Source organism: Bos grunniens, chromosome 29, assembly GCF_055505025.1.
Source record: "Bos grunniens cultivar Pamir isolate PY7600 chromosome 29, Bosgru_T2T1.0, whole genome shotgun sequence".
NCBI lineage: Eukaryota > Metazoa > Chordata > Mammalia > Artiodactyla > Bovidae > Bos > Bos grunniens.
The window spans coordinates 26,176,298-26,201,760 of record NC_141193.1 but is presented as its reverse complement, the minus strand read 5'-3'; the positions used below and the strand labels follow the sequence as shown (position 1 = coordinate 26,201,760).

Sequence of the window (25,463 nt, the reverse complement as noted above, 5' to 3'; positions counted from 1 at the left end):
AGGCCTCCCTGTCCATCACCAACCCCCGGCGCTTGCTCAAATTCATGTCCATAAAGTCAGTGATGCCATCCAAAGACCCTGATGATGGGAGAGATTGAAGGTGGGAGGAGATGGGGACAACAGAGGATGAGATGGTTGGATGGCATCACTGACTCAATGGACATGAGTTTGAGTACACTCTGGGAGTTGGTGATGGACAGGGAGGCCTGGCGTGCTGCAGTCCATGGGGTTGCAAAAAGTCAGACTTGACTGAGCGACTGAACTGAACTGATTCCGGTCCATTTTAGTTCACTGATTCCTAAAATGTCAGTGTTCACTCTTGCCATCTCCTATTCGACCACTTCCAATTTACTTTCATTCATGGACCTAACATTCCAGGTTCCTACGCAATATTGTTCTTTACAGCATCAGACTTTACTTCTATCACCAGTCACATCCACAACTGGGTGTTGTTTTTGCTTTGGTTCTGTCCCTTCATTCTTTCTGGAGTTATTTCTCCACTGATCTCCAGCAGCATATTGGGCACCTACTGACCTGGGGAGTTCATCTTTCAGTGTCATATCTTTTTGCCTTTTCATACTGTTCATGGGGTTCTCAAGGCAAGAATACTGAAGTGGCTTGCCATTCCCTTCTCCAGTGGACCACGTTTTGTCAGAACACTCCACCACGACCCCTCTGTCTTGGGTGGCCCTAAACAGCATGGCTCATAGTTTCACTGAGTTAGACAAAGGCTGTGGTCCTTTGTCTAATCAGTTTGATTAGTTTTCTGTGATTGTGGTTTTCATTCAGTCTGCCCTCTGATGGATAAGGATAAGAGGCTTATGGAAGCTTCCTGCTGGGAGAGACTGACTGTAGGGGAATCTGGGTCTTGTTCTGAAGGGCGGGGCCATGCTCAATAAATCTTCAATACAATTTTCTGTTGACGGCAGGGCTGCGTTCCCTCCCAGTTTTTTGACCTGAGGCCAAACTATGGTGAAGATAATGAAGAAAATGGGATCTCCTTCAAAAGGTCCCGTGTATGCACTGCCATACTCAGTGCTCCTGATCCTGCAGCAGGCCACTGCCGACCCACGCCTCCGCCAGAGCCTCCTGGACACCCACAGGCTAGTCTGGGTCAGTCTCTAGCGGGGTCACTGCTCCTTTCTCCTGGGTCTTGGTGCGCACAAGGTTTTGTTTGTGCCCTCCAAGTCTGTTTCCCTAGTCCTGTGTTCTGGCGGCTCTATGGTGGGGTTAATGGCGACCTCCTCCTAGAGGGCTTATGCCACACCCAGCTCTGCTGCACCCAGAGCCCCTGCCCCTGTGGCAGGCAACTGCTGACCTGTACCTCCACAGGAGACACTCAAACCCTCAAAGGCAGGTCTGGCTCAGCCTCTGTGGGGTCTCCTGGTGCACACAAGGTTTTGTTTGAGTCCTCCAAGGATCTCTGGTGGGTATGGGGTTTGATTTTAAATGTGATTTTGCCTCTCCTACCATCTTGCTGTGGCTTCTCCTTTGCCCCTGGACATGGGGTATCTTTTTTTGGTGGGAACTAACATTATCCTGTCGATGGTTGTTCAGTAGCAAGTTGTAATTTTGGAATTCTTGCAGAAGATGAGTGCGCATCCTTCTACTCCACCACACAGATTCCAAATCAATGGCTCCAATGTTATTCAGACATGACATTGTGCTAAATGCTCTTAAAATCCTATCTCCAGCCGTGTCTGGCTCTCCTTGTCTGCTCAGGACAGGCAGAAGTGAACAAGGAAGAAGAAAGTGACACAGAGAATGAAGACTTGAGAAAGGAACCCACTAGAAAGTGCTGGTGGAGCCAAACAGCCAGTTAAAATCAAAGAATTCATTACTTCACAGTGACTCAGTGACAGAGAACTTTAGACCCATTTTACAGAAGGGAAAGCTGAGGCCTGGAGAAGTGTCTTGAGTGCTAGGTAGGAGTGAGCTGGATCTCAAACCCAAGTGCTTTTGCGTTATGCCACAGTCACCAGTTGTGACTCTCAGCAAAGTACCAAAATTAGTTTTTAGCAAACGATCTTGTTATATATTTCAGCATCTTAAAATAATTTGCTTCATTTCTAAGACAAAATATTTTTTTCCCAAGAGAATGAAAATAAAAGTGTCAAATGTGGAGAGAAACTAATCCTCTCACACACTGTTGCTTGAAATTATAAATAGGGATAACCTTTGGGGAACAAAATTGGACACTGTTAAAACATGTAAAATGTGCACATACCCTTCAAAAAGCAATTTCACTGAAACAGTTGTATACATGCAAAAAAGACACATGAGGACACTAACCTCAAAACTATTTATAACATCAAAAAATTAGAAGCAATCGAAATGACCGTGACTGAAAATATTAAAGTAAGTTCATACAATGGAATACCATGCAACAATTTTATGAAGAAAGAAAATGAATGATCCATTAAAAAACGTCTGTCCATGATTTGTTGATTTTATTTATAAGACTTAAAGTGTCCTATATAAAGCATTTCAAATAGTTCCTGGCAAAGAGTGAACATTAGGAAAAATTTATCAAAATGTTACAGTATATACATTTAACTATGATTTAAAATGCATGAAAAAAATGTTGTTTAGTCATTCAGTTCTGTCCAAGTGTTTTGCGACCCCATGGACTGTAGCCCGCCAGGCTCCTCTGTCCATGGGATTTTGCAGGCAAGAATACTGGAGTGGGCCGCCATTCCCTTGACCCCAGGATTGAACCCACGCCTCTTGCATCTCCTACACTGTCAGGTGGATCCTTTACCACTGAGCCACTGGGGAAGCCCAAAAGAGGAATATGAATTAAATGGTAAACAGTAGCTTTGTTTGGGAAGTGGGATTACATAGGCTTTTTTTTTTTCTTTCAATAAATTTGTATTGCCTGAATATTTTAATTATTTTTGTATTGAAAATAAAGATATTCTTTCTATAAAATGAAGAAAACATTATTATTCAGAAAAGAACATTCTCCTTATGCATAGAATTCGGTCTAGGAATACTAAGCATTCCAAATTTCTATGATGGACTAAATATTTTAGAAATGTATTAAATTTCTGGCAGTGTTACCCATTCAGAGGATATAAGTGAGGGAGTGGAAGGAAGAGAAAACAGATCATGCCACACATGTTGGGGGGTGAAAAAAAAAAACATTATTTCATCTCCCCTGAAAATCTGAAATTCTGGCCTGGAGCCTTAAAGTCGCTCAGAGCCAAAAGAGGAGGTGAAGGGCCACCCTAAGTCCCTGCCATCCCTTGACAGACATTTCACAGCTGATGCTGCAGACGCATTCTGCAGGGTCCTCCTGTCACACTCAGGCCAGGCAAGGCTTGGCCTGGTTGTTGCCTGCAGGAGTGCAAATCCAAAGGTGGATCCAAACCGTGAGAGTGATAACGATGCAACAGGCAACCAGCAAGCTTTCTAAAGCCTAAGGCTCTGCAAACTTTCTTCCAAACCTGTAAAATCTGGAACCTAAATCTCTAGGAAAACTAACAGGATGTGTTGCTGCACAGAACGTTTCTGGGTTTTGTGTGTCACCTATGTCCTTGGCCACCCTAAGGGACAACGTAATGAACTCTGTGAGTCCTGACGTTTTTTTCCTAACTCAGAAGGAAGTACTACCTGTTATTTTCTTTTATTTTACATCTCAGTTGATTGCTCAGTATAATCAGAACTAAATTCAGTGAGGATGACAAAAGGGGAGTTTGTATTTTTGGACAAGATTTTAAGAGGAATGCTTTAGCACAAAGTATAAAGTGCTCTGGGGTTTTTGAAAAGTTGCTCATTACAATTTCCTTTTATTCCTCTTAATCCTTTTTTAAAACTGGGACTAAATGTTGAAATATTTTTGTCATTTATTGACAGAATAATGAACTTACTGATATGATTAGAGCAAACTCTAGGACTGGAAATCCTAGGTCCACGGGTCACAGAGAAAAGCAGATGACCTGGTTCATCTGAGAGTGAGAAGCCAGAGCACAGTGCTGCCCAGGTCTGACTGACCCATAAGAAAGCTTCAAGGAAGGACAGGTAATGAGATTCTTATTCTTATCCCAGACTTGACCTCACAGGAAAGCAGTCCACACATCAACTATAGCTCCAACCACACTGAATGGCAATTTATCTGCTCATGAGGGTTTCTCTCTCCAAGCTTTCTCCAGGTGAAGAATGATACCTAATGCACGTAAGTACCTGTTGTGTCTTACACATGGCCAGGTGGCTGAGTTATTTCTGTTCCCTGACCACAAACTATATTTTGCATGCAAGCTGCCAACTTCAGTCTGCAAGGTCAGATTCAAGAGAGAACACAGGGGCCATGAAGAAAGAAGGAGGAAATAATGACAGTCTCTGAAGGTAAAATTCCATAACCCTTTACCTCAGGACAGTGGAAAAGTAATAAAAAGTACCCTGGCCTGTCCCAAGCTTGCTCTCCCTCAGCTCCTCAGGGCAGGAGAGGGTTAATAAATGTACCTCACGTGCACCTGACCCTCCAAGCAGTAATTTTTATCACTGCAAATCCTTATAGGATTGTGAGCATGTTACAGCTTCCAGAACATTCTCAGGCATATTCCCTCACTTGACGCTCCTCACAGCCATCCCAGGGGACAGGACAGAGCCGGAGTTCAATTCTAGGAGCTAGACGCGGACATGAACTGCAGCACTCAACTAGTAGTCAGGGAAAGTTACTAATCTCATTTAGCCTCATTTTACCTATAAAACGGAGTTAATATTTACCTCATGGAATGTTTGTGAAGATCAAGTAATATCGCGAAAATCAAAGTCCCTGGCAAATATTACGCGCTCCACAAGTAAATATGACTTTCCTTCCTTCGACGCTGGAGTCCTTCCCTGGGACGATGCCTCTGTCAGAATCCACAGCCACTGTCCTGCAGAAGGCCTCCCAGCTGTCTGCTCGCTTGGGGTGCACACAGCAACCCCTGCCCGGGACAGAAGCAGACTGGTGGCTGCCCCCATGTCAGAGGGGAGCCCCGGCTGGGCTGCCTGAGTGACCCTGCGTCCTGTGGGCCCTGGGACACAGGTCCAGCCACCAACCCTGCACCCTCCTGCGTGTGTTCCCTCCACGGCGAACCTTTTCCTTATTTTCTCAATTTTTTGGACACTGGCCTCACATCCATCCTTGTAACTTTTTTTATGTCTCTTCTCCCCAAAGGATTATGGAACAAGGGCAGGCCAATCTAGCGGAAAGTCCCCGCACAGGCTTCCCCAACATCTTCTCCTTTCTCCCCACCTCCTTCAACCTGCACACCTCTAACCAACTCTCAATGAGCAAAGCTTAGAGCATTTCCTTTCTACTTTCAGGAAAAGCACTGTATAAACTGTGATTCTGGAACCAAAGTACCTGAGTTCAGTTCCATCTCCACCTCTCTCTCTCTGCTGGAAGTACTTAATCTCTCTTTCCCTTAGCTCCATCCTTTGTAAGGGGGGATAACAATACAACTTGGGGGGATTCAATGAGGCACATAATAGGAGCGCAACAAAATCAGTTCTCTTCTATCTTATGTATGTATATAAATGCATCTGGAAGGTTATGCACAGAATAGCTTATACTGGTGTCCTTCAGGGAACATATGAAGGAGAACTTTTCTTTGATATAAACTTGTACCATTTTACAAGCATATATTGTTTTTGTAATTTAAACACACTTTTAACAAGAATATTCTTGGGTATAGTAAAGAAAAGGAAAGAAGCAGGGGGAAGGGAGGTGGACAAAGAAAAGAAGAGAAATGGTTTGCCTGAGGCAAAAGCGGAAGGCTGGATCAGAGTCCTCACTGGTTGAGAACTTCTGGCTGTAGCTTTAGTGCCCTGGTGCAGAGTTCCCCTTGCCTTGCTGGGGAAACCTTCTGCCATATATATGTCAGCCCTATGTAGATTTCCTTCATGTCTCCTCCAGTGTTCCAGGTTGGGGTGGGTGTAGGGGAAGCCCAGGGTCTACTAGACAAAGTTATCGTGAGCTGGAGGGATGAGTGCGGGGTTTCTGATCTCATTCACGGTGGAAGGGCTGCCAGTCTCCAGAAATACTTTAGGAAACAGGAGGCAGCTCTCCCAGGTACCAGGGGAGGAGGGGTAACATCAGGACAAGCCCGGGAATGCTTCCTGGGACCTGAGAAGGCCCCCCAAGAAGTCCAGCCCACTTTGCCTGGGAGGAATAAAGGAGGGCTCTGCTTGTTACTGAAGACTCTTCAAAGCTGTCTCAATTTCCCCATTTCTCCAATGTCTCATGAGACACAGACTGCAGCAAGCAAAGGTCTGTTTTATTAGCTTCTATGCAAGAGTCCCCACGGGGCTATTTACCTTTTCCGCATAACCTAAAACTTCAGTACTATGCACGGTCAAAAAAAGAAAAAAACGTATCCTTTTTTGGTAAGAGTTATAGTATCAGCATACCAAGAGGAATGCTGCCTACTCCTTCTGTGTAGCCAAGACATTCATTTAGCCACTCTACACTTCTGACTTTTTCAAAGGGGGAGAATCCTCTTGTTCCTAATTGTCCTCACATCACTTCTGATGAGTAAAAACCTATCAGCTCACAAAGCTTCATTTCTAGAGAATCGTCTACTCTATAGAGCATGTTCTATGAAAATTTATTTTCAAATTGCGAACTCTTATATTGCTTCTATGAGTCTTCTGGGCCCTACCCAGACAAACATAGCTATTCCTGCTAGAAACTATGAAAATGTAATATTTTCCCCACCTTATTAATACCTCTGCTAATAAAGGTCCTGCCAACCAAGCATGTTCTTCTGAACAGTTCCCCTCACTGTATTTGCAATCCCACACTTACCCCAAGGAACTGGATCTGCTATAAAGGAAGATGTCAGAAAGGACCCCCAAGAAAGTGGCTTACCTTTCTCGTGGCTGCTTGATGGGGGGGGTGGGGAAGTGACCGGTTTAGACTTGTCATAGTTGTTAAAGCTCTGGCTCCGGCGGTTGTTAGCAGTGGCTGACCCTCCGCGTGTCTTGGCCTCGCTGCCTGCAGCGGATACCCTCGCGGTAGGACCTGGAAGTCTAAAATGCAAAAGCAACGGAGTCATCGCTTCAGTCTCAGGAAAACAGCAGCATCTCAGAAGAAGGAACGGCAGCCATGCAAGAGGTGAGAGAAACCATTCAAGACATCGGATCTGTGGTGGCTTGCTAGTCCAAGGACTCAGTGAGACCACCACAAACATCTAGGCTATAATGACCTCAGTCCAAAGGTAAAGTATGGGCTGTTTTCCTTTGAGCACAGAAAGAGAAATATACGACTATGTTTGCTGATGAGAAATACAAAGCTCAGGAGTTCCCTGGTGGCCCAGTGGTTAGGATTCTGGGCTTTCAATGCCATGCTCCCTAGTTCAATCCCTAGTCAGGGAACTAAGATGCCACAAGCCACACAGGATGACCAATAATAATAATAAAGCAAAGCTCATCTTCGTTTTTCTCCTGGATGAGTAATTTTAATTTTCAATAGGACCAAACCATGTCATCTCAAATTCTATCAAGAGTGGAACATAAAGCCCGGTTAAGACACTAAACTGTTTACTTTATGTGTGCATTTCTTCTGAAAGATATTGAAAATGGTTTTTTTGGTCATAATCTAGGGATGTAAGTATCAAGAAAAAGACTTAACTTATGATGGACATAAAAGGCACTGCTACCTCAGAACCTAACACATCTGCGATGAAAACTTATGGCCTGGATGGAAACATTTGTTCAGACATACATTTTCCTTCAACCACCTGACAACCTGTCTCCGTAGACATTACTCTGAGATTGAAGCCCAGCTTCTCTTAAGTAGATAGATAAAATCATATATTCCTTCTGTAAAATGAGCAGGAATCTGTTAGCCTAAAGACAAACACACACTTTCCCTTTAAATAAAACACTTCATTTTTGGGGTGGTTTGGGGAATAAAATCAGTAAACTAATCTTTAGTAATGTGTCTAAAGATATTACGGCCCATTCCCCAGAGAGTTACGGCTAAGACTCCCCAGATCAGAATTTTTGTTCAGGGACCACTGGGCAGACTGTTTCCAATCATTAAAGTTGAAAGATGAATAAATGATGAAATATTTAGTCATATCTTTCAGCTAAAACCCACTTAGCAGTGTTTAAAAGCCCCTGGAACCTCAGTTGACCAGCATTAGATTTAGTGATAAGTCTGAATTTTCATCTCATAAAGCTTTCAGTCTTCTCTTTCCACACAAATCTGTAAGCACCAAAGAAGTCTGCAGTCTGGAAGCATTTTAGATAGAAGCAGGCAAACACTTTAAACTTTTTTCTTGTTGGCTAAGCAAGAAAGATGGTTGTAGAGTAAGCAGAGAACATGAGCTGGTGTGAGAGGACTGTAAAATTCATACAGTCAAGAAAAAGCTGGCCCAGTTCCTTAACTGGGAGCTAGGAGAGAAGGAAGGGGGTGAGTTTTCCCCCAAAAAAGTGGCGGAGAGAAGACCTCACTTCTCACTACAGTAGGGGGATTTACCTCTCTGTTAAGTTTCCCCATCTCATTTGGAGAAGATAGTCACCCCGTGAAGACAGGCACAGAGTGGGATGCAGAACCAGCAATGTCAGTACCTGTGTTTGGGGACTAGAAGTGCCAGCTTAACCAATCAGAAGAGGCCCAGCAAAGGGATCTTGGTACCTCGAGGTTCTGATTCCAGTGCAAACAACATCCTGTAAAGCCTCCAAGATGGACAGTGTTATCTGAGGACTCACAGCCAGAGGTGGAGCTGCTGCAGGTGCTGATGTGGGGCTCCTCCAGGCTGGACTCTGCACGAGTTTTTTGCCCACAGATAGGCCTGGAAAAGGATGATGGACTTGTTCCAAGATGATGTCATAGTAACAGTTTTAAGTGGTGCAGGCTAACACAGGCCACAGCCGTTTATCCAGTGTGGAATTGGCAAAGAAAAGGGAAGCAAAAAGCATCAAGGAGGGAAAAGAGTTGCCAGAGAGGCCTCCCTGCTCTAACCTGGGACTGGACCACAGATTTTTCAGGGCAGCACAGAGCCTTTACAGAGGCAAGAAATCAGGAATGGATGGCATGGCCACATCTTTGAATAAGGTGGGCAACCCGGTCCTCTGTGAAGCAGTGTGATATAGTGGATAAAATGAGCTTTTTCCTTTCAAATACAGACATAATATGGGGCCAGTGTTATAATCTGAGACTCATATTCTGTGTTTGTCACTTTGGAATAATAGTAAAGTATCCCATGGGATAACTGTAAACTTGAAATGGGACTTAATGTCCAGCCTGCTGTTTAAGTACTCATTGCAGGTTGGTTCCCCTCCTCCTCCTCTCTGCTAAGCATAGATTCCTAAAGGAACTGGACACGGTCATAAAGAAAACATGCAATGGTATAAAAAAAGAATCGCACAAATAAAGAAGGAAATAGATTTAAGTTAAAGAAGCAGAAGAGACCTGGACAAAAATCCACACACAAGAGTTGGAGATCAACATTTCCAAAGGGGCATGGCAGGCTTTGGCAAACAGGATTCATCATTTCCCTAAGGAACAATGGAGAAAAACAACTCCTTCATCCAAGTATTTGTGACAAAGACTTACACCTGGGGTACCTCTGAGCCATCTGTGAGCTCCACTCCCCAGACTGAGACATCCTCAGTCCTGGATTAACTGAGACAGCTCTGGTTTCCCAGGTGCGGTCACCATCATCTCCTCCTTGAGTCAGAACCCAGAGGTGCTACACAGATGGACCCATCCTTTAAACGGCTGCAGGTTGTGCCAAGTTTTCTGAGACCTGGAAGAGGAGGTCTGGAAGGCCTCAAGGGCAGCTGACATGGCAAATAAAGATGGGTAGCACATACCGAGCCATCAAAAGCCACCATAAAGCTCAAGCCAACTCACATCACTCTCTACCTCACCACCATCACACCCTAGTAAGAACAGCACCCTTAACTTGACCAAATGGGAAAACTGGATGGAGACCAAGTAACTCCTTCTGAGTGTCAGAAGGAATCCTTGTGAACACTGTACTTTAAAACTTGGGTTCTATTGTGAATGGAGTGGGACAGCTGCTTGCCCCAAAGCAAGCCCCTCCATTCCTCTGAAACTTTCAGCAGAGTCTGCCCCACAAACTAAGGCCACAAGTGAATGTGTAGCGGGTAGGAAGTAAGGAAAAGAGCTTCAATTGGATCCACCCAGGAGGGAACCGAAACATCCCTTGGGATGAGTCAATCCACAAACTCAATTCATTCAGACTGAATTGAAAGCACAGGATTTCAAAGCCAAAGGTGTCCATAAGAACCAAAGATACCTGAGCCATCTGCATGAGGACACTGGACTTCACAAACTGAAGAAGGGATATGCTATGTCTGAGTTCCTGAGTCCTTCCTTACCCCAATTCGTATGCTAAAATTGTAACGCCCGATGTGATGGTATTAGGGAGTTGATGAGGTCATTAAGCAGAGCCTCATGAATGAGATTAACGCCCTTATAAACGAGGACCCAGAGCGCTAGCTCGCCTCTTCCACCATGCGAGGACAGAGCAAGAAGTTGGCAGCCCACAACCTGGACGAGGGAGCCTTTACCAGAATCCAACCAGGCTGGCACCTTGACCTTGGGCTTCCAGTCGCCAGAACTGTCAGCCATAAATTTCTGCTGCTTATAAGTCACCCAATCTGTGGTGCTTTATTATGGCAGCCCCAAAAGACCACCACAGGGTTCGAGCTTGGTCTTATTTAGATCTTAAGGGCTGATGGACTCTAGCTAAACTACATATGTGTTGATAAAAGAATATGAAAGGTGAGAAGTAATTCTGGGAAGGAAATAATGACCTTGGAAGTTGGTGGATGGTCAGGGAAGGTTCCAAATAAAAGCAACCCAGAGAAAGAATCGGTGTCTGGAATGTGAGTAGGGGGCAAGAAGATAAGGGGCAGAGGGCTTATGAAGAGGGAAGCTTACAGAAAAGCACAGAGGAAAGAAAGGGCTGGTGTGTGCTGGGGTTTGCGGGGGCAGTGCGGGAGGAAACGAGGCTAGAAAAGCAGGTGCGGCCAGCCTCAGCATCACACTATGAATACTGGACTTGGTCCAGTCCTCCAGCAAGGCAACAGTCATCCTGGAGGCTGAGAGTAGAGCTAGAGCTGAAAAGCAGAGTAGCTTCCAGTCTCCAATGATACAGGCTCCCAGCCAACCTTTTGAAGCTGATTCTTGTCAACATCCTTGCGCATCAGGACCACTTCTCTCCTGGCCTGGGAGCAGCTGCTATCTGTCCATTTAGCATCCTTCCGAAGCAGAGCTTCACTTTCACTTTTCACTTTGCTGCATTGGAGAAGGAAATGGCAACCCACTCCAGTGTTCTTGCCTGGAGAATCCCAGGGACAGGGAGCCTGGTGGGCTGCCCTCTATGGGGTTGCACAGAGTCGTACAGGACTGAAGTGACTTAGCAGCAGTAGCAGTAGCAGCAAAGCAGAGCTGGGTCTTGCTCATGGGGAACAGCAGCAGGTACCAGAACAGATGCTGCCCCGCAGTGCCCGACTCATCAGAACAAGCAGAGAGAGTGCAGCAAGTCAACCTCAAATCATCCACACCCTGCCTCATCCAGAGTGCCGGAAGGTTCCAACAGCTCCATTGCTAGAGGGACTCTGCTTCCTGTGACCATTCCGAGTCTAGACAACAGTTACGAAATGAGAAGACACAGATGGGTTCTCTGAAACACGCATGTTGCTTTTTGAAAAAATGATGTTTAAGGGAAGAGGCGTTAACAAAGAAGCAGAAGGAAAACCCTGCTGCTCTGGGAGCCCGTGGTCAATGTCTCCAACACGTATGTGCAGAGCCAAGTGGGCAGGGCGGTAAGGCTGTCATTCCTGGCACATAACCTGCGTGTGTGTTCTGGCTCCACTTGCTGTACTTGCTAATGAGAAGAAGAAAGTGGTTCTCCCACAAACCACTTCAAAGGCCAGGAGCAGATGTCCCACCCCCCATCCTGGAAAGATGGCAGCTTGTGTGCACGTGCTAAAGACCTCAGACGGCAGAGGTCATAATCGGAGATGCTTTTTGCTAGACAAGATGATTAAATCCAAGTCTCTCAACTCCACAGCATCTGCTTTTCAGCAGCTGGGTGGAGAGGACTGAACTATTAGCCACATTGATTCCTCTCCACCAGATGGTCATGTAGAGATCAGCCCTGTGGGACACCCCAGAGCTGGACCAGATCAGCTGAAATCATCAACAGTAGCCTATCTGCTAGTTACGGTGGACTGATACATGCCAGGCAGCAAAGGCCTGGCAATGGCTTTATTTAATCCACACAGCACTGTGAGTGAGGCAGAACTACTTTTTACCAACAAGGAAACACCAACTCATGGAGATTAACTAATCGGCCCAGGTAACATAGTAAGCGGTGAGCACAGGGTTTGCTAGGTTTGACTGCAAAGCTGCACTCTTAGTCACCAGGCTTCAATGCCTCCCACAGGTAGAACAGGCCTAAATACCTGAGGCTCACCAGGGATACCAAGATCTCTTATCAACACAACACAGTGATCAGAGGTGGAAATTCATGGAAATTCTTCATCCCTGTACCAGTTCCCTCCATCAGTTCCTTCCCTGTAGACTCAAGGTGAGGTTTCCCTCCCAGCTCAACACCCCTGGTGCCTGTCTAGGTGTCTGGCTCAGGCCGGTATTTGCACCCGAAAAGAGACTTATTTCCAGAGACTTCATCAGTATTTGCACCTGAAAAGAGGCTTATTTCTAGAGCTCTGGAAGAGGTGTCCAACTCAGCCAGAAGGGTAGGCAGGGCTGTTTCTTTTGGCAACCGAACTTTACTGCAACTCCCCGGTGGTGCCTGATCAGCTAAAATCTTTATTAAGATTTTGCTCTAGGCTAGTGGTGGGAAAGTGGGGGTGAGGAGAAGGCAAGGAGGAGTGTCAGGCAAATAATAGAAGAAGATGTCTTTGGTCAAGCAGGAGATGACAAGAGTGAACATCGACATTTTAGGAATCAGTGAACTAAAATGGGCTGGAATGGGTGAATTTAATTCAGATGATCATTATATATCACCCACTCAATGGACATGAGTTTGAGCAAACTCCAGGAGCTAGTGAAAGGGAAGCCTGGTGTGCTGCAGTCCATGGGGTCGCAAAGTGTCAGACACGACTGAGTGACTGAACAACAACAACAATCCCTTTATCAGGCTCATCAGAAACAAAATGCATCCAAAAGGAAATCTAGGTGAGGGGCTGGGCTTGCCTGGTGGCTCAGAGGTAAAGAATTGCCTGCAATACAGGAGCTGCAGGAGAGGGTTTGATTCCTGGGTTCGGAAGATCCCCTGGAGGAGGAAATGGCGATCCACTCCAGTATTCTTGCCTGAGAAGTCCCATGGACAGAGGAGCCTGGTGGGCTGCAGTCCATAGCACCAGGACTCTGATAGAAAGCCAGACCTTGCCTTTGGGTCAGTTTGGAAGTCCTGTGCCCAGCACGCCTCCAGGGCAGGGCAGACAAGCCCATTATTCAGTTTTTCCTCTCTTCCCACCCCTCCCTGCAACTCCACCTCCTTCCATCATCTGGGACTGATAAGACATCATTCAGGGGATGCGCATGTGCTTTCAATTAGATTATTTCCCAACTAGCTCCTGTCTTCTCTCTCTTTCAGAACTAAGCACATCGTGGGAACAAACACCAGATTTCAGGTTTCCTCCACGATCCCCACCCCCTTCCTTTCCTGCGTATGGACTTTGCATGATACACACACACACACACACACACACACAATGGGATCCCAGTTCACTGTGTGTGGGGGGGCAGTGGGCACCTATCTGGCTCGGGCCTCGTGCAGTTAGGGAAAGCAGTCGCTCTGTGGCACAGTGCTAAGGACTGCATGTCTGTGTTCCCTTCTCCCCAAATGCAGACATTGTCATGCCAGTGTGATGGATGTGGAGAGGGGTCTTGGGGAGGTGATGAGGTCATGAAGCTTACAGGGGAATAGCAGTTAGCCAAGATGGCAATAGTCAGGCTCTCTTGCCCCACATCCTATAAACAATGACTTGGCCTGGTTATGAAACGGCTACGGTCATTTATGGCAATGCGCACAAGTATCATGACGTACTAACTTGGCCACGTGCCACCTTTGTTCACGTGTACCTATATAAACACCACCTGAAGCAGCCCGTGCGTCTGCTGCAACGGCCACAGCAGAATAAAGCATGTCTGCAGTTCCTATGGCTTCTCTCATTTTCTTTCAGCTTCCCCACTCACGCCTTGCCTACCCTACGTTCGGCAATCAGCAAGACAAAGGTGGAGCTGCCTCAGAAGAGACAGGAGAGCTTGCTTCTCTCTGCTCTCTGCCATGTGAGGACACAGAAAGAACACAACCTGTTCTTTCTGGAAAGCAGGAGGTGGGCTCTCACCAACCCAACGGGGTTGACACCCTGATCCTGGATTTCCCAGCCTCCAGAGCTGTGAGCAATAAACCTGTGTTGAATCACCAAGTCTACAGTGATGCGCCATAACAGCATGAGCAGACTAAGACACACGGCTATGACAGGCAGTGATGACGGCAGGTCTCCCAGTACCAAGTCTGCCTAACAGGCTGACTTGTTCTACAGAAAAGCAGCTGCCCTGTGGCTTCTCCCCACAGCCAGGTGGATCCTGAGTTGGGCCTCCCCACGTGTAAGCTTGTTAGAAAAGTTAACTATTAGAAAAGGCACTCAGCCAGAGCCTAAGAGAGTCGGGGGCAGCAAGCAGACCTTCTGTAGCCATGGGTTACACGAATACGGAGAGAAGCACAGTCTGGGCATCCCTTTAGCTTGAAGTCAGATTCAATGAAAAGAAATACTAGCTGAGAATAATGAGGACGAGATTCTATTTCTGTCAGGATGCTACAAGGACATCATGAGGCAAAAGGCCAGGAGGAATGGTTGAAATGTAAGATTTTAAAAACCAGCATCAACAACCCCTGGTGTGCTCTGCTAAGTCGCGTACCAGAATTCATGGAGGAGGAGGTGGAGGGGAGAGCTGCCCCGAAGTGGTTACACTGAGGTCTGGGGTAAGATTACCTGGGCTCAAGTCCTGCTTTTTCTGCTTTATGTGTGACTTTGATCACTTACCGAACTTCCTACATTTTCGTTTCCTCATCTGTAAAATGGGGATAATAACATGACCTACCGCAAGGAGACTGACTTGAAGATTAAGATAACGCATCCATACTGGGCCTAATACACATTCAATAAATGTTAGCTGTTGATACCTTTAACACACAGTAGGTACAAGGATATAACTGGCGTTTCCCGTATCCTGGCACGGGTCCTCACAGGATGCGGTAGACGCCAAGCTGAGTCAAGAGAATTAATCAGTGAGCAGGCCTAGTTTTTATTTTCAGGAAACTGAGGTGATCCATCCATATACACAAGAGCATCCAGAAATAAAAATGAGACATAGTTGCCTTGTTGCTTCGTCTCCTCTGAACAATTAGATTCATGCTTCAGGTCTTAAACACTCAGGAGAAAACCAACCCCACGTTAGCCATTTTACGACAGCACCAATAACAAAAAGCATCACACACATAAAACAAGATGCAGGTGAGGTGGGATCAGGGCCAGGATAGAGCAGGGAGTCAAACTCATCATAAAGTTACTATAGAAAGCCATCTAAAAACTCACCTCTCTAAATCAGAATGGACTTTGATGTCCAAGCAATCAAAGACAAAAAGACTCAATGAGATGCAGAAACATTAAGTACAACTAAATCTCACACACACACACACACACACCCCTTCAGCCCCAGGCCACTCTCAAGTCTCTAACACTCAGCACTTGGTCATCAGCCAAAGCATGTTTGGTTTTCCCAAACCGCAAACATGTCAGGGAGCGGAGGACCAAAAGGAAGTGCAGCCAGGACAAAGGGGATGAGGGGCCGGGTTGAAACCATGCTTTGCAGGACGTGGACAAGGTCTAACCTAGAGATCTTTTTCTGACCCAGAGTGAAGCGGATGATTTTGCTTTGTGATGAGTCCTTGGAAGATGCACTGCATGACAGGAAAGAAAAAAGTGGAAGAGATGCATGAGAGGAGAGAAGATGCGTTAGACAAATTATCAACAGGAGTCCCGAGACACAGCAAAAAAGCCTCCGGGTTTCCCTCTGCCCGATTTTTCTACAACATGCAGCCTTCTTCTTAGGTCTAATTTGATAAAATTCCAATGTAAGGAAATTGCTGTTCAAGATTATCTAAGAACTTTTGTGGTTTTCTTTTTCTTAACTCCAAATCTCTTTTCTGCCATCAGTCACTACACAGTCTTCTACAATGAGACCCTAAAGCCAGGGGTCTCTGACAAGTAAACTTTGTACCTTTCTAAAGTATTCAGATGTTTCTACTCCACATGCTTATTCTACTGGAGTGCTCTTTGGAGGAATGTCCTGAATATCCCACTAATCTGACCCTAAATAAGGGTGGTATGTGTGCTCAGTCATGTCTGACTCTTTGTGACCCCATGGACTGTAGCCCACCAACCCCCTGTCCATGATTTTCCAGGCAAGAATAGTGGAGTGGGTTGTCATTTCCTTCTCCAGGGAAGCTTTCTGACCCAGGGATCAAACCCACATCTCTTGTGTCTTTGCATTGGCAGGCAGATTCTTTACCAGCTGAGCCACCCGCAAAGCCCAAATAAGGGTGGAGATGTTTTCAGGTTTTGCTGGTCTTGGGAATGTTTGCTCTCCATGGTATCAGCAATGACCATTTCAAATCTTCTGAACTTGCTATGTTCTGGGCTTTGAACCATAAACTTATGAATATAAAGAATCATGGATGGACTTAATAAATGGCTCAACTTATTTACTGCCTTATGAAAGAGAGAAATATTTATCTTTCTTGTGTCCATACCACCTATAACATGTTCATAAAAGGATCTGAGGTGAGAAATACAATGTTGGTGTCACAAAACCTAGGATGTGAAGGAAGACAGAAGAGAATGAATTTTTAAAAAAGCAATTCTTTTTGTATTTTTTTTCTAAAAAGCTAAATATTGAACGATGTAAAGGAGACACAGATAGAGAGGAACTTCACGAGGTAAAAGATGGATTGACTTCTCAGCCATCATGTAAATTAATGAGAAAAGCTGATGAGAAGAAAAGTGAGTCTCCATTTAGTTACCATGGAGGAACTACTTTCTCCTTCATGCCAGTATCTCAATTTTCCTTGCTCAGCTTCCACAACTCTTTTTTTTTTTTTTTTTAATTAATAAACATTATGTTAAAGTTGTCAAGTTTCAGTATTTGCTCTCTTGAGAGGGATGATGTTTAGGCATGTTTGTGCCTGGTGGAGCTCTAAGGAAGGATCAACACAAACCTGGTATTTGGGGGTTGTATCAACATTTGACGTTAATGATCAAGGGTCCTGAACCATTACCCTTGGGATCTGGGTTATCAGAATTCGGGGATAGAAATACAATGGAACTAAGCCAGAGAAGTGACTTTATTGTTTTTAAATTTACAGCCAGTGCATGAGTATGGAGTATCACATCTCTAGACTTTGAGAACAAGATTATCCTCCGGAAGGAAAACTAGAAAGCATCAGTATGTCACGGATAAAACCAGTCATCTGCTAAGGTAACCCAATACGGGCCAAATAAAGGGTGAAGGAGGCCAAGTAAAGGGTGAAGGAGGACACAGAACGATTCCAGGGCCCGACTTGTCTCATCACCACATTGCAGGGTCGGGGGGGACGATGGCAGGAACCACTCTGAAAAAAATGGACATTAAAACCTGGCTTAAGTGAGTGTGGCTGTTCTTTAGGCAAAGCATCTATTTTTCGCTCTTGCAGTTTTTTGACCACACCACACGGCATGCGGGATCCTTTTTCCCTGGCTAGGGATGGAACCCGTGTGCCCTGCAGTGGAGTGGAAGTCTCAACCATTGCATGGCCAGGGAAGTTCCCCTAGGTACAGCATTTATGAACAAGAGGATGCTTTTTCTTACTGGGAGATGGGTATCCTGACTGAGACATCTGGTTCTTTTGAGAGGACAAAAGCTTACTGTGGAGAAGGATGCCTCGGGCTATCAAAGCTCAATGACACAAGCCCAGTGTTTTTCAACACGTGTTCCTTGGAACCATACGCAATGAGACCCTCTTATAAGAAGAGTTCCATGGCTCAGTTTGAGAGTGCTTTCTACATCTTCTTCTGAAGATTCCCAGGGTACACATGTCCTTCCCCCTACTCCCCCCAGGTTCCTTATCTCAGTAAATGCCACCATTTGCCTAACCACTCAAGCCGGAAATCAAGGACTTATCTGTGATTCCTCCCTCCCTCACTCCAGTCAATCTACCTGTGGTCCTGTTGGCTCATCCTCTAAAATAGCCTGAACTGGTCTACCTCCATACGTGCTCTTCCACCTTGATCTAAGCCGCTGTCACCTAGAGCAAGGATTCCCCCGCCTCTGAGAGCTAATGCCTGACAATCTGAGGTGGAGCTGATGTAACAGTAATAGAGATAAAGTGCACGACAAATGCAGTGTGCTTGAATCATCCTGAAACCACCACCACCCTGCCCTGGTCCATGGAAAAATTGTCATCCACGAAACTGGTCCCTGGTGCCAAGAAGGTTGGAGACCGCTGACCTAGAAGATCACAAAGCCTCTTGAGCTGGGGTCATTCCTTCTATTCTTGACCCTTCCACAGTCTTATTCTCTAGAGAGAAACAAAAGTGATTAAAAAAAAAAAACAACCTGTAAATTAAGTCTCCTTCCTGGTCAAGACTGTCCACTGGCTTAGTTACCTTTAGAATGAAATACCAACTCTTCAGCCTGTATAGCTGTCACTATGACCTTGCTTCAGGGCTATGGGACTACACAGCTCCAGGGGTGACTGGTCACACTGTCTTTCATGTCAATGGTGGCAGCTCTCTTTGCTTATAAGGCTGCCTTTCACTTCACACTCCCCTTCGCCCACGGAGCTCCAGCCACACTAGCCTTCTCTCGGCTCCTCCAACCTGCCCAGCTTACTCCTACCACAGGGCCTTTGCACCAGCTGCTCCCCCTCTCCCTGATCTATGCCACACCTGCATGGCTAGCCCCCATCACTCCTATTTCTACTTTGGTGTCAGCTCCTCAGAGAAACCTATCAACCCAACTTAAATTATGAACCCAATCCCTCTGAATCCCATTATCTTATTGTACTACCACTTCTGATATTTCTCTTCCCACTTCTGCCTGCCTCCTCCAGTAGGATGTAGGGAACAGGCACCAATTTCCCCCCCATAGAACCCTTCCCCTGCAAGTTGCTCTCCAGGGAATATGCACTCTGCAGCATGCAGTGTGGGATATGATGCCCAGATCATGTGATCATCCTGACCCCACTAGGGATCACAGAATGGCTTCATCCAGGGGGCCCTTCAGGGCAGAGGTGTGGAGGCTGGCTGCCTGGCTGTCCAGGGCTCATTGCTAGTCCAGGCATCCCTACTGGCCCACAAATTTTCACAATGAAATTGGATATAATTAGATAATTAATTAGGGGTTCTGATTTACATCACATCTGTCACTGCTGGTTTTAACACAATCACAATTGGGAAGCAGCACTTCTCCCGGGGAAATACAGCTGTGACCATTAACCATCTCGAGGGCAGCTGCTTTGTTTCAACCACTTTGTGCTTCGCCCAACTACAAATGGCTACCAAGGGTATGACGGTGTGTGAGAAAACCTATGATTATTAGTGCTGGTACTGGAAGGAAAAAGCCATCACTCTGTAGCACACAGTCAATGAAATCAACCAGTCAATTTGAGTGGTGGCATTTAGGCTTGATAGCTAAAGTTTTATAGCTTAAAAAAAAAAGCTTTCTCCAAAACTTTGCTATGAGTCAAAAACTTTCTAGTTCCGAATCCCCTCCTCTATATTTTCCCCCTCATTAAATGTTTTATGAGGTGATTTTTTGCGGTGTTGTTTAGGAATGCAGCTATTAGCATGTGAACCCAGTAGACGGTAACTGTTCTGTCGTTCTGCTGGTATACCATTGTTGCAAGATGCTCTGGAAACACCAACAAAAACTCGGTCCTGATCCAAACAGCAGAGGGCCATAGCAGACACTGCTCCTCCGTCTCCAAGGTCAACAAAACCCAGGCACACTGACTGGGAACGGCTCCCCCTCAGGAGATACTGGCCCACTCAGAGGAGTGGGCAGCCTCTCGTCCTGCTAAAAAACACTTGCTATCTTTCTTCTGGGTTCTCGGGATTTCTCTTCTGGCAAAACAGAGGTATCTGCTGGAGAACTTCTGCCTCCACTAAGTGAAACTGCTTTGTATGTATAACACTGAACACCCAGCCTGTAGGCTGACACGCAGAAGAAGTTTGAAATCTATTTTAGGGGCTGTTTATTGCCTATGAGCATGTGTGTGTTAACAGGCTAGAGTTTAAGGCAGGAGCGCCTGGCGACTCTGATCTCTAATAGCCCCCATCTCCACCAGGCACATTCATTTCAAGGTCATGCTGATCCCCCACAAACTACTGGTAGTTCTCAGACCTACAGAAGCGCAAATGCGAACCACATGGGGCGCAGGCTAGAAGGGGGTCAGTGTGAAGAAGACCCTGAGAAAAGCCGAATTATCAGTTGATGAGGAGCACCCACCTGGACTGCATCTCGGCTTGTGCTTTTGACGGCTGATGTGGCGCTGGTTGGTGAGGCTGGCACGGGGCTTGGGGGGTGGCTGGCACCTGCTGCTGAGGAGGGCCAGCCTGGCACTGGGAGGGGGCCCCTGCCACCTGGGACCCGGGGGGTGGCAGTGGCGAGGGGAGGTGCGGCTTCTGGGGCGGCGGTGGCTGCTGCTGCTGCTGCTGCTTGTACCGGGAGAGGCTGAAAAAGAGGCCTAGGATGGCCTTGAGATTTCCATTCCTGATCTCTGCAAGACAATAGGGAGATTCTGGTTAGAGGAGGAAGCCCTTCTGGGGAGCCCTGTCTCACACCCTTTTAGGAGGCAGTATCAGCCCCCGCATGAGTTTTAATTCCTCTAGGATAGGACAGATTTCCTGAACACTTAATTGGTATCACAGTCAATTAAAATCTGGCCTAAACCACAGAGAAATTAGCTGATTTCTCCCCACTGGGATTAGAGTGGGTACCTGAGGCAAGTTGCAACTGGGATGTCTGGCGAGCGCGAGGAGGAAGTTCTCAGTAAGGACACAACCGAAAAAGACAGAGTCCCGAGCAAGACTGTGCTTGTCCAGAACGCAGAGGAAGGGCTCGAGGGATGGAGGCACCAGGGGAAACTCACTGGTGTCTACACAGCACCCCCAAATCCCAGTTCCATGCTTCAAGCCACCCGGAGCGTGCCAAGTAGCTGCCGGCCCACTCCAAAATCCTCACCTAACCTTGCCCAATCATCCTGCCCTCAGATACATGGCTGTCTCCTGTCCATCAAATAAACAACTTGAGTTTGGGGTGGGTATGGGGATAAGCCATAGGGCTTGCTTCCGCAAAGAACTCACATTAAAAACATTTTTTCCCCCTACATTAAAAAAAAAAAAAAAATGTGTGTGTAGAGTGGGGCTAAGAAAATTTTTCATTCCAGATGGAATTTTTCAGATTTTAAAATGTATTTGCCTCAAGGCGTGCATAAAGAGCTTCAGAGAAGGAATGAAATATTTATTTCCAGGCAGGAGCTATGGATGTAATGGTATATCTCCTTGGGCAATCCCTCCTTTTCTACAGTTCTTTTAACACCAGATGCTGATGGCCAGGGTCTAAAGTGACCCTGAGGGTAAAACAATATGGCCACCCAGCATGTGGGACAGAGAAGGGGGAACCTGGGGGCTTCCTCTGCTTCATTTCCACCCTTCAGTTCAGTTCAGTCACTCAGTCATGTCCGACTTTTTGCAACCCCATGGACTGCAGCAGGCTTCCTGTCCATCACCAACTCCCAGAGCTTGCTCATGTCCATCAAGTCAGTGATGCCATCCAACCATCTCGTCCTGTTGTTCCCTTCTCCTCCTGCCCTCAATCTTTCCCAGCATCAGGGTATTTTCCAATGAATCAGTTCTTTTATCATGTGGCCAAAGTATTGGAGTTTCAGCTCCAGCATCAGTCCTTCCAGTGAATATTCAGGACTGATTTCCTTTAGGATTGACTGGTTTGATCTCCTTGCAGTCCAAGGGACTCTCAAGAGTCTTCTCCAACAACACCACAGTTCAAAAGCATCAATTCTTCAGCATTCAGCTTTCTTTATGGTCCAACTCTCACATCCATACATGACCACTGGAAAAACCATACGGACCTCTGTCAGCAAATTAATGTGTCTGCTTTTCTCTACTTCCACCCTTAGGCTGAATGTTTCTGAATTGGGAAGGGAGTTAAAGGGAATGGGGTTGGAGGAAGGGAAGCCCCCACCCCCGGTGTGGGTAACACACATCTTCAGGTTACCCAAGGCTTGGCAAGAGGATGCTGATAAAGGAACGAGAGTTTCCTCCAATGGCCAGCTGAAGGGCAGAAGGCATGAATGGGGTTCTTTGAGAAGCAAGGCTTATCCCCTGTTAGCCTGCCAGTGCCCTGGGTGTGATTTGCTGACTAGGTCAGGCTGAATTACTTCCTGTTGGAGAGCTCCTCTTTCCAGGCTCTTGAAGAAAGTGACAATACAGACTACTAGAATCCAGCTTTCACTCTTTGGGAGCTAGCTTGTGCTGACTGTGGGAGAAAACCATCAGGAGCCCGGCTTTGGAAAAGCAAGGCATGGATTTCAGTCTGCTGCTACCACGTTCTAGCTTGAGCAAGTCACTGAATCTCGCTGGGCCTCACCTGACAACACTCACAGCTTGCCCTGCTGCCAAGGTGCTTTTGCAGATCAAATCTGAGCAGACAGGGGAAGGCACACTGGTAAACGTCTTTGACCGGTCCTGGTTCCTGTATGACAACCACAGCTCCAGAATCCTGTGGGAGCTTCCCATAGAGCTCCAGCTACACGCCTTAAAAATAATGGCTTCTGCAGAGAATGGACGTGTGGACACAGTGGGGGAAGGAGAGGATGGGATGAACTGAGAAAGTAGCATTGACTTATAATACACTACCGTGTGTTAACAGACAGCTAGTGGGAGGCTGCTGCATAACACAGGAGCTCAGCTCCGAGCTCTGTGATGACCTAGACGGGTGGGACAAGGGCTGCGGTGGGACGGAGGCTCAAGAGGGAGGGGATATATGTATACTTTTAGCCGATTGACATTGTTGTACACCAGAAACTAACACAGCATTGCAAAGCAATTATCCTCCAATTAAAAATTTAAAAAATAATAAAAAGGCTGACTTCTAATCAGCATTAAAAAAATTATGGTTATTTATTTATTTTTTTACTATGTGACATCTTATCATATGGCATTTTTGAGAGTGAGAGGAAGACACTCTTAATTACATTAGGACAACAGGTATAAGCCAGGGCTCACCTGGACAAGTCAAGATGCTTATAAACCACTGTGTGCGATGCAGGGAGCACAGAAAGTTCCCCAACTGTGGGAAAATCCCCCCCTCTCCCATTTCTTTGGGTAAGCTCAGCTTTAACCATTCACCCCTGCTTCCTTCTCCATCCTAAGGAAACCAAAGCAGAACACATCCACGGCCTGCTCTGCCGCTGCGTCTAATGTTTTGACAAGGACACCCATGTCACAGGACGTGAGGTCTGGATGGGATGATTCAGTCTATAGACTGAGGTTTTGCAAGATGCAACCTCTGAGTCTCCATGTTCTTCTTGAAAATGGGCATTTTCCTCGTGGGAAGGTGGAGGGTAAGGTGATGTCCCCCTGGTTAACTCAGCTGGACAATGACAGGGGGCAGGGCCAGAATCAAGGGCTGGCAGGCAGGGCAGGACCTGTTAAGGAACTCGGGAAAACAATTTCCTCTAAAAATAGAATTCCCTGGATGATGAAAATAGAGCTATAATCATGCTAGATGAAATCTATGTAAGATTTCAGTGTCTTTTATAGAGCTATTACTAATTAGCATATACCAATGAAGCTTTTCACATACATGATCTCATTCAGTCACCCAATATGGTATAACTTGGCTTGCTTACATCCCCATCACATGTCATGAATTTAAAAGCACCCAGATAGTGGATAGTGTTTTACTTATTAAGTTAGCTCACAGGCACAGAAATATTCTTTATTCTCCTTCTATAATAGAAGTATTCTTTTATTATGGAATGTGTCAAACATTCCATAATACATTTTTTTAAAAACCACGCAAGAAAAACAAAGGCAGGAGGAACTAACAATTCCACAGCAAAGCCAGAGGATCAGGAGTTGCTCCTGCAAAAGGTAGGTGTGTCCACGTCGGCTCCCTCACAATCCACCTGCCCAGCCCAGGGCAGATGAATGGAGCTGGCTTTGTCATAGTCTCTCCCTGTGACGTTCAGTCATTTATTGCTCAGAACTGTTCTACTCTTCCCGAAAACCTCTTTTTATTTGTGAAAGGGCCCAGTGCTCTCATGAATACACTGTTTCTTAGGAGGAAGCATTTTTACTATATGGATCACTGATTGTTAGAGCCACAAAGACCGCGGTTTGCATTTCTCAAGTCCATCATTTGAAGACTTCAAAGTTTTTCCAAGAGTTAACCTCTCTGAGCCTCATTTTCTTCTTTAAATGTGTGCCACACCTTCCCCATAGGGATGCTATGGAGATGAACAGGATTAAATGAGAAAATAAAAGCCTGTCTCTGTACTTCCTTGTTTGGTTCAGAAAAGAAGGTTGTTGTACCTGCTGCCTTTGGAGAGTACAGGGCTCTTCACCTACAAGAAGCCTAAGGAGCTGTCCCTCCTTCCTACACATCCCCTCCAGACAGTCATAGGCCTCAAGAAGAAAGCCAACCATGATCATCTCATTTTAGAGAAAACTCAGTAAGCATCTCTTTTTAAAAAAGAAATCAGCTCTATTGAGGTATAATTTACAACCACAAAATCAAGTGTATAATGATCTTTAGTAAATTTAGTAAATTCTAGTTTTAGATTCTCCAGCACCCTGAAAAGTGCTCATCTGTAATCAAGTCCCAAACCCATCCCCTCAGGCAAATTCTAATCTTGTTTTCATTGATTGGCCTATTCTGGGCCAATTTCCTGTAAGTGGAATCATGTGACCTGTAGTCTTTTGCATCTGGCTTCTTCCATGGAAGAATTCAGGAGACCTGGGTTCAATCCCTGGGTCAGGAAGATCCCCTGAAAAGGGAATGGCAACCCACTCCAGTACTCTTGCCTGGAGAATTCCATGGACAGAGGAGCCTGGCGGGCTACAGTCCATAGGGTCAAAAAGAGTTGGCCATGACTAAGCAACTACACTTTTATTCTTCCATGGAGCATGTTTTTAAGGTTCACCTGCATATATTGCTAGGCGTTGTCCTGTTATGGATAGACCATGTTATCCATTTCAGAACACAGACTCAAGCAGAGTGAATGCTCTGTTTGGAGTTAAGAGACACACAGTTCATGCCATGGGTGGTCTTTAACAGACAGTATCCAAAATAGTTAGAATTGTGTTCTTTTCTTATTTCCAAATGGCATTTGTCT

The 25,463-nt window shown here is 45.9% G+C and overlaps 1 protein-coding gene and 2 long non-coding RNA genes across 22 annotated transcripts in view; 1 reads left to right on the top strand and 2 right to left on the bottom strand.

Annotated features, from left to right (window-relative positions):
- NAV2 (neuron navigator 2) overlaps positions 1–25,463 on the bottom strand; it is a 423,563-nt gene that overhangs the window by 219,459 nt on the left and 178,641 nt on the right. For 19 of the 20 annotated variants that reach the window (XR_015157994.1, XM_086385183.1, XM_086385186.1 and 16 more), the window contains 2 exons: positions 20,552–20,822; positions 6,860–7,020 (listed from right to left, as the gene is read on the bottom strand). Coding sequence is in view for 19 of the 20 variants with exons in the window: in XM_086385183.1 (XP_086241309.1) it covers positions 6,860–7,020; positions 20,552–20,822 (432 nt within the window). In the remaining variant the exon portion in view is untranslated. Of the gene's footprint in view, positions 1–6,859; positions 7,021–15,896; positions 15,966–20,551; positions 20,823–25,463 lie in introns of all 20 variants that reach the window. The other variant, XM_086385216.1, reaches the window with a different exon arrangement.
- On the top strand, positions 14,522–17,194 carry LOC147342432 (uncharacterized). The gene is made up of 2 exons (XR_015157995.1): positions 14,522–14,987; positions 15,920–17,194. It is a non-coding gene; the product is annotated as an uncharacterized LOC147342432 (long non-coding RNA).
- Positions 17,391–20,543, bottom strand: LOC147342431 (uncharacterized). Its single transcript, XR_015157997.1, has 3 exons — positions 18,709–20,543; positions 18,551–18,620; positions 17,391–17,675 (listed from the first exon to the last, which is right to left on the bottom strand). It is a non-coding gene; the product is annotated as an uncharacterized LOC147342431 (long non-coding RNA).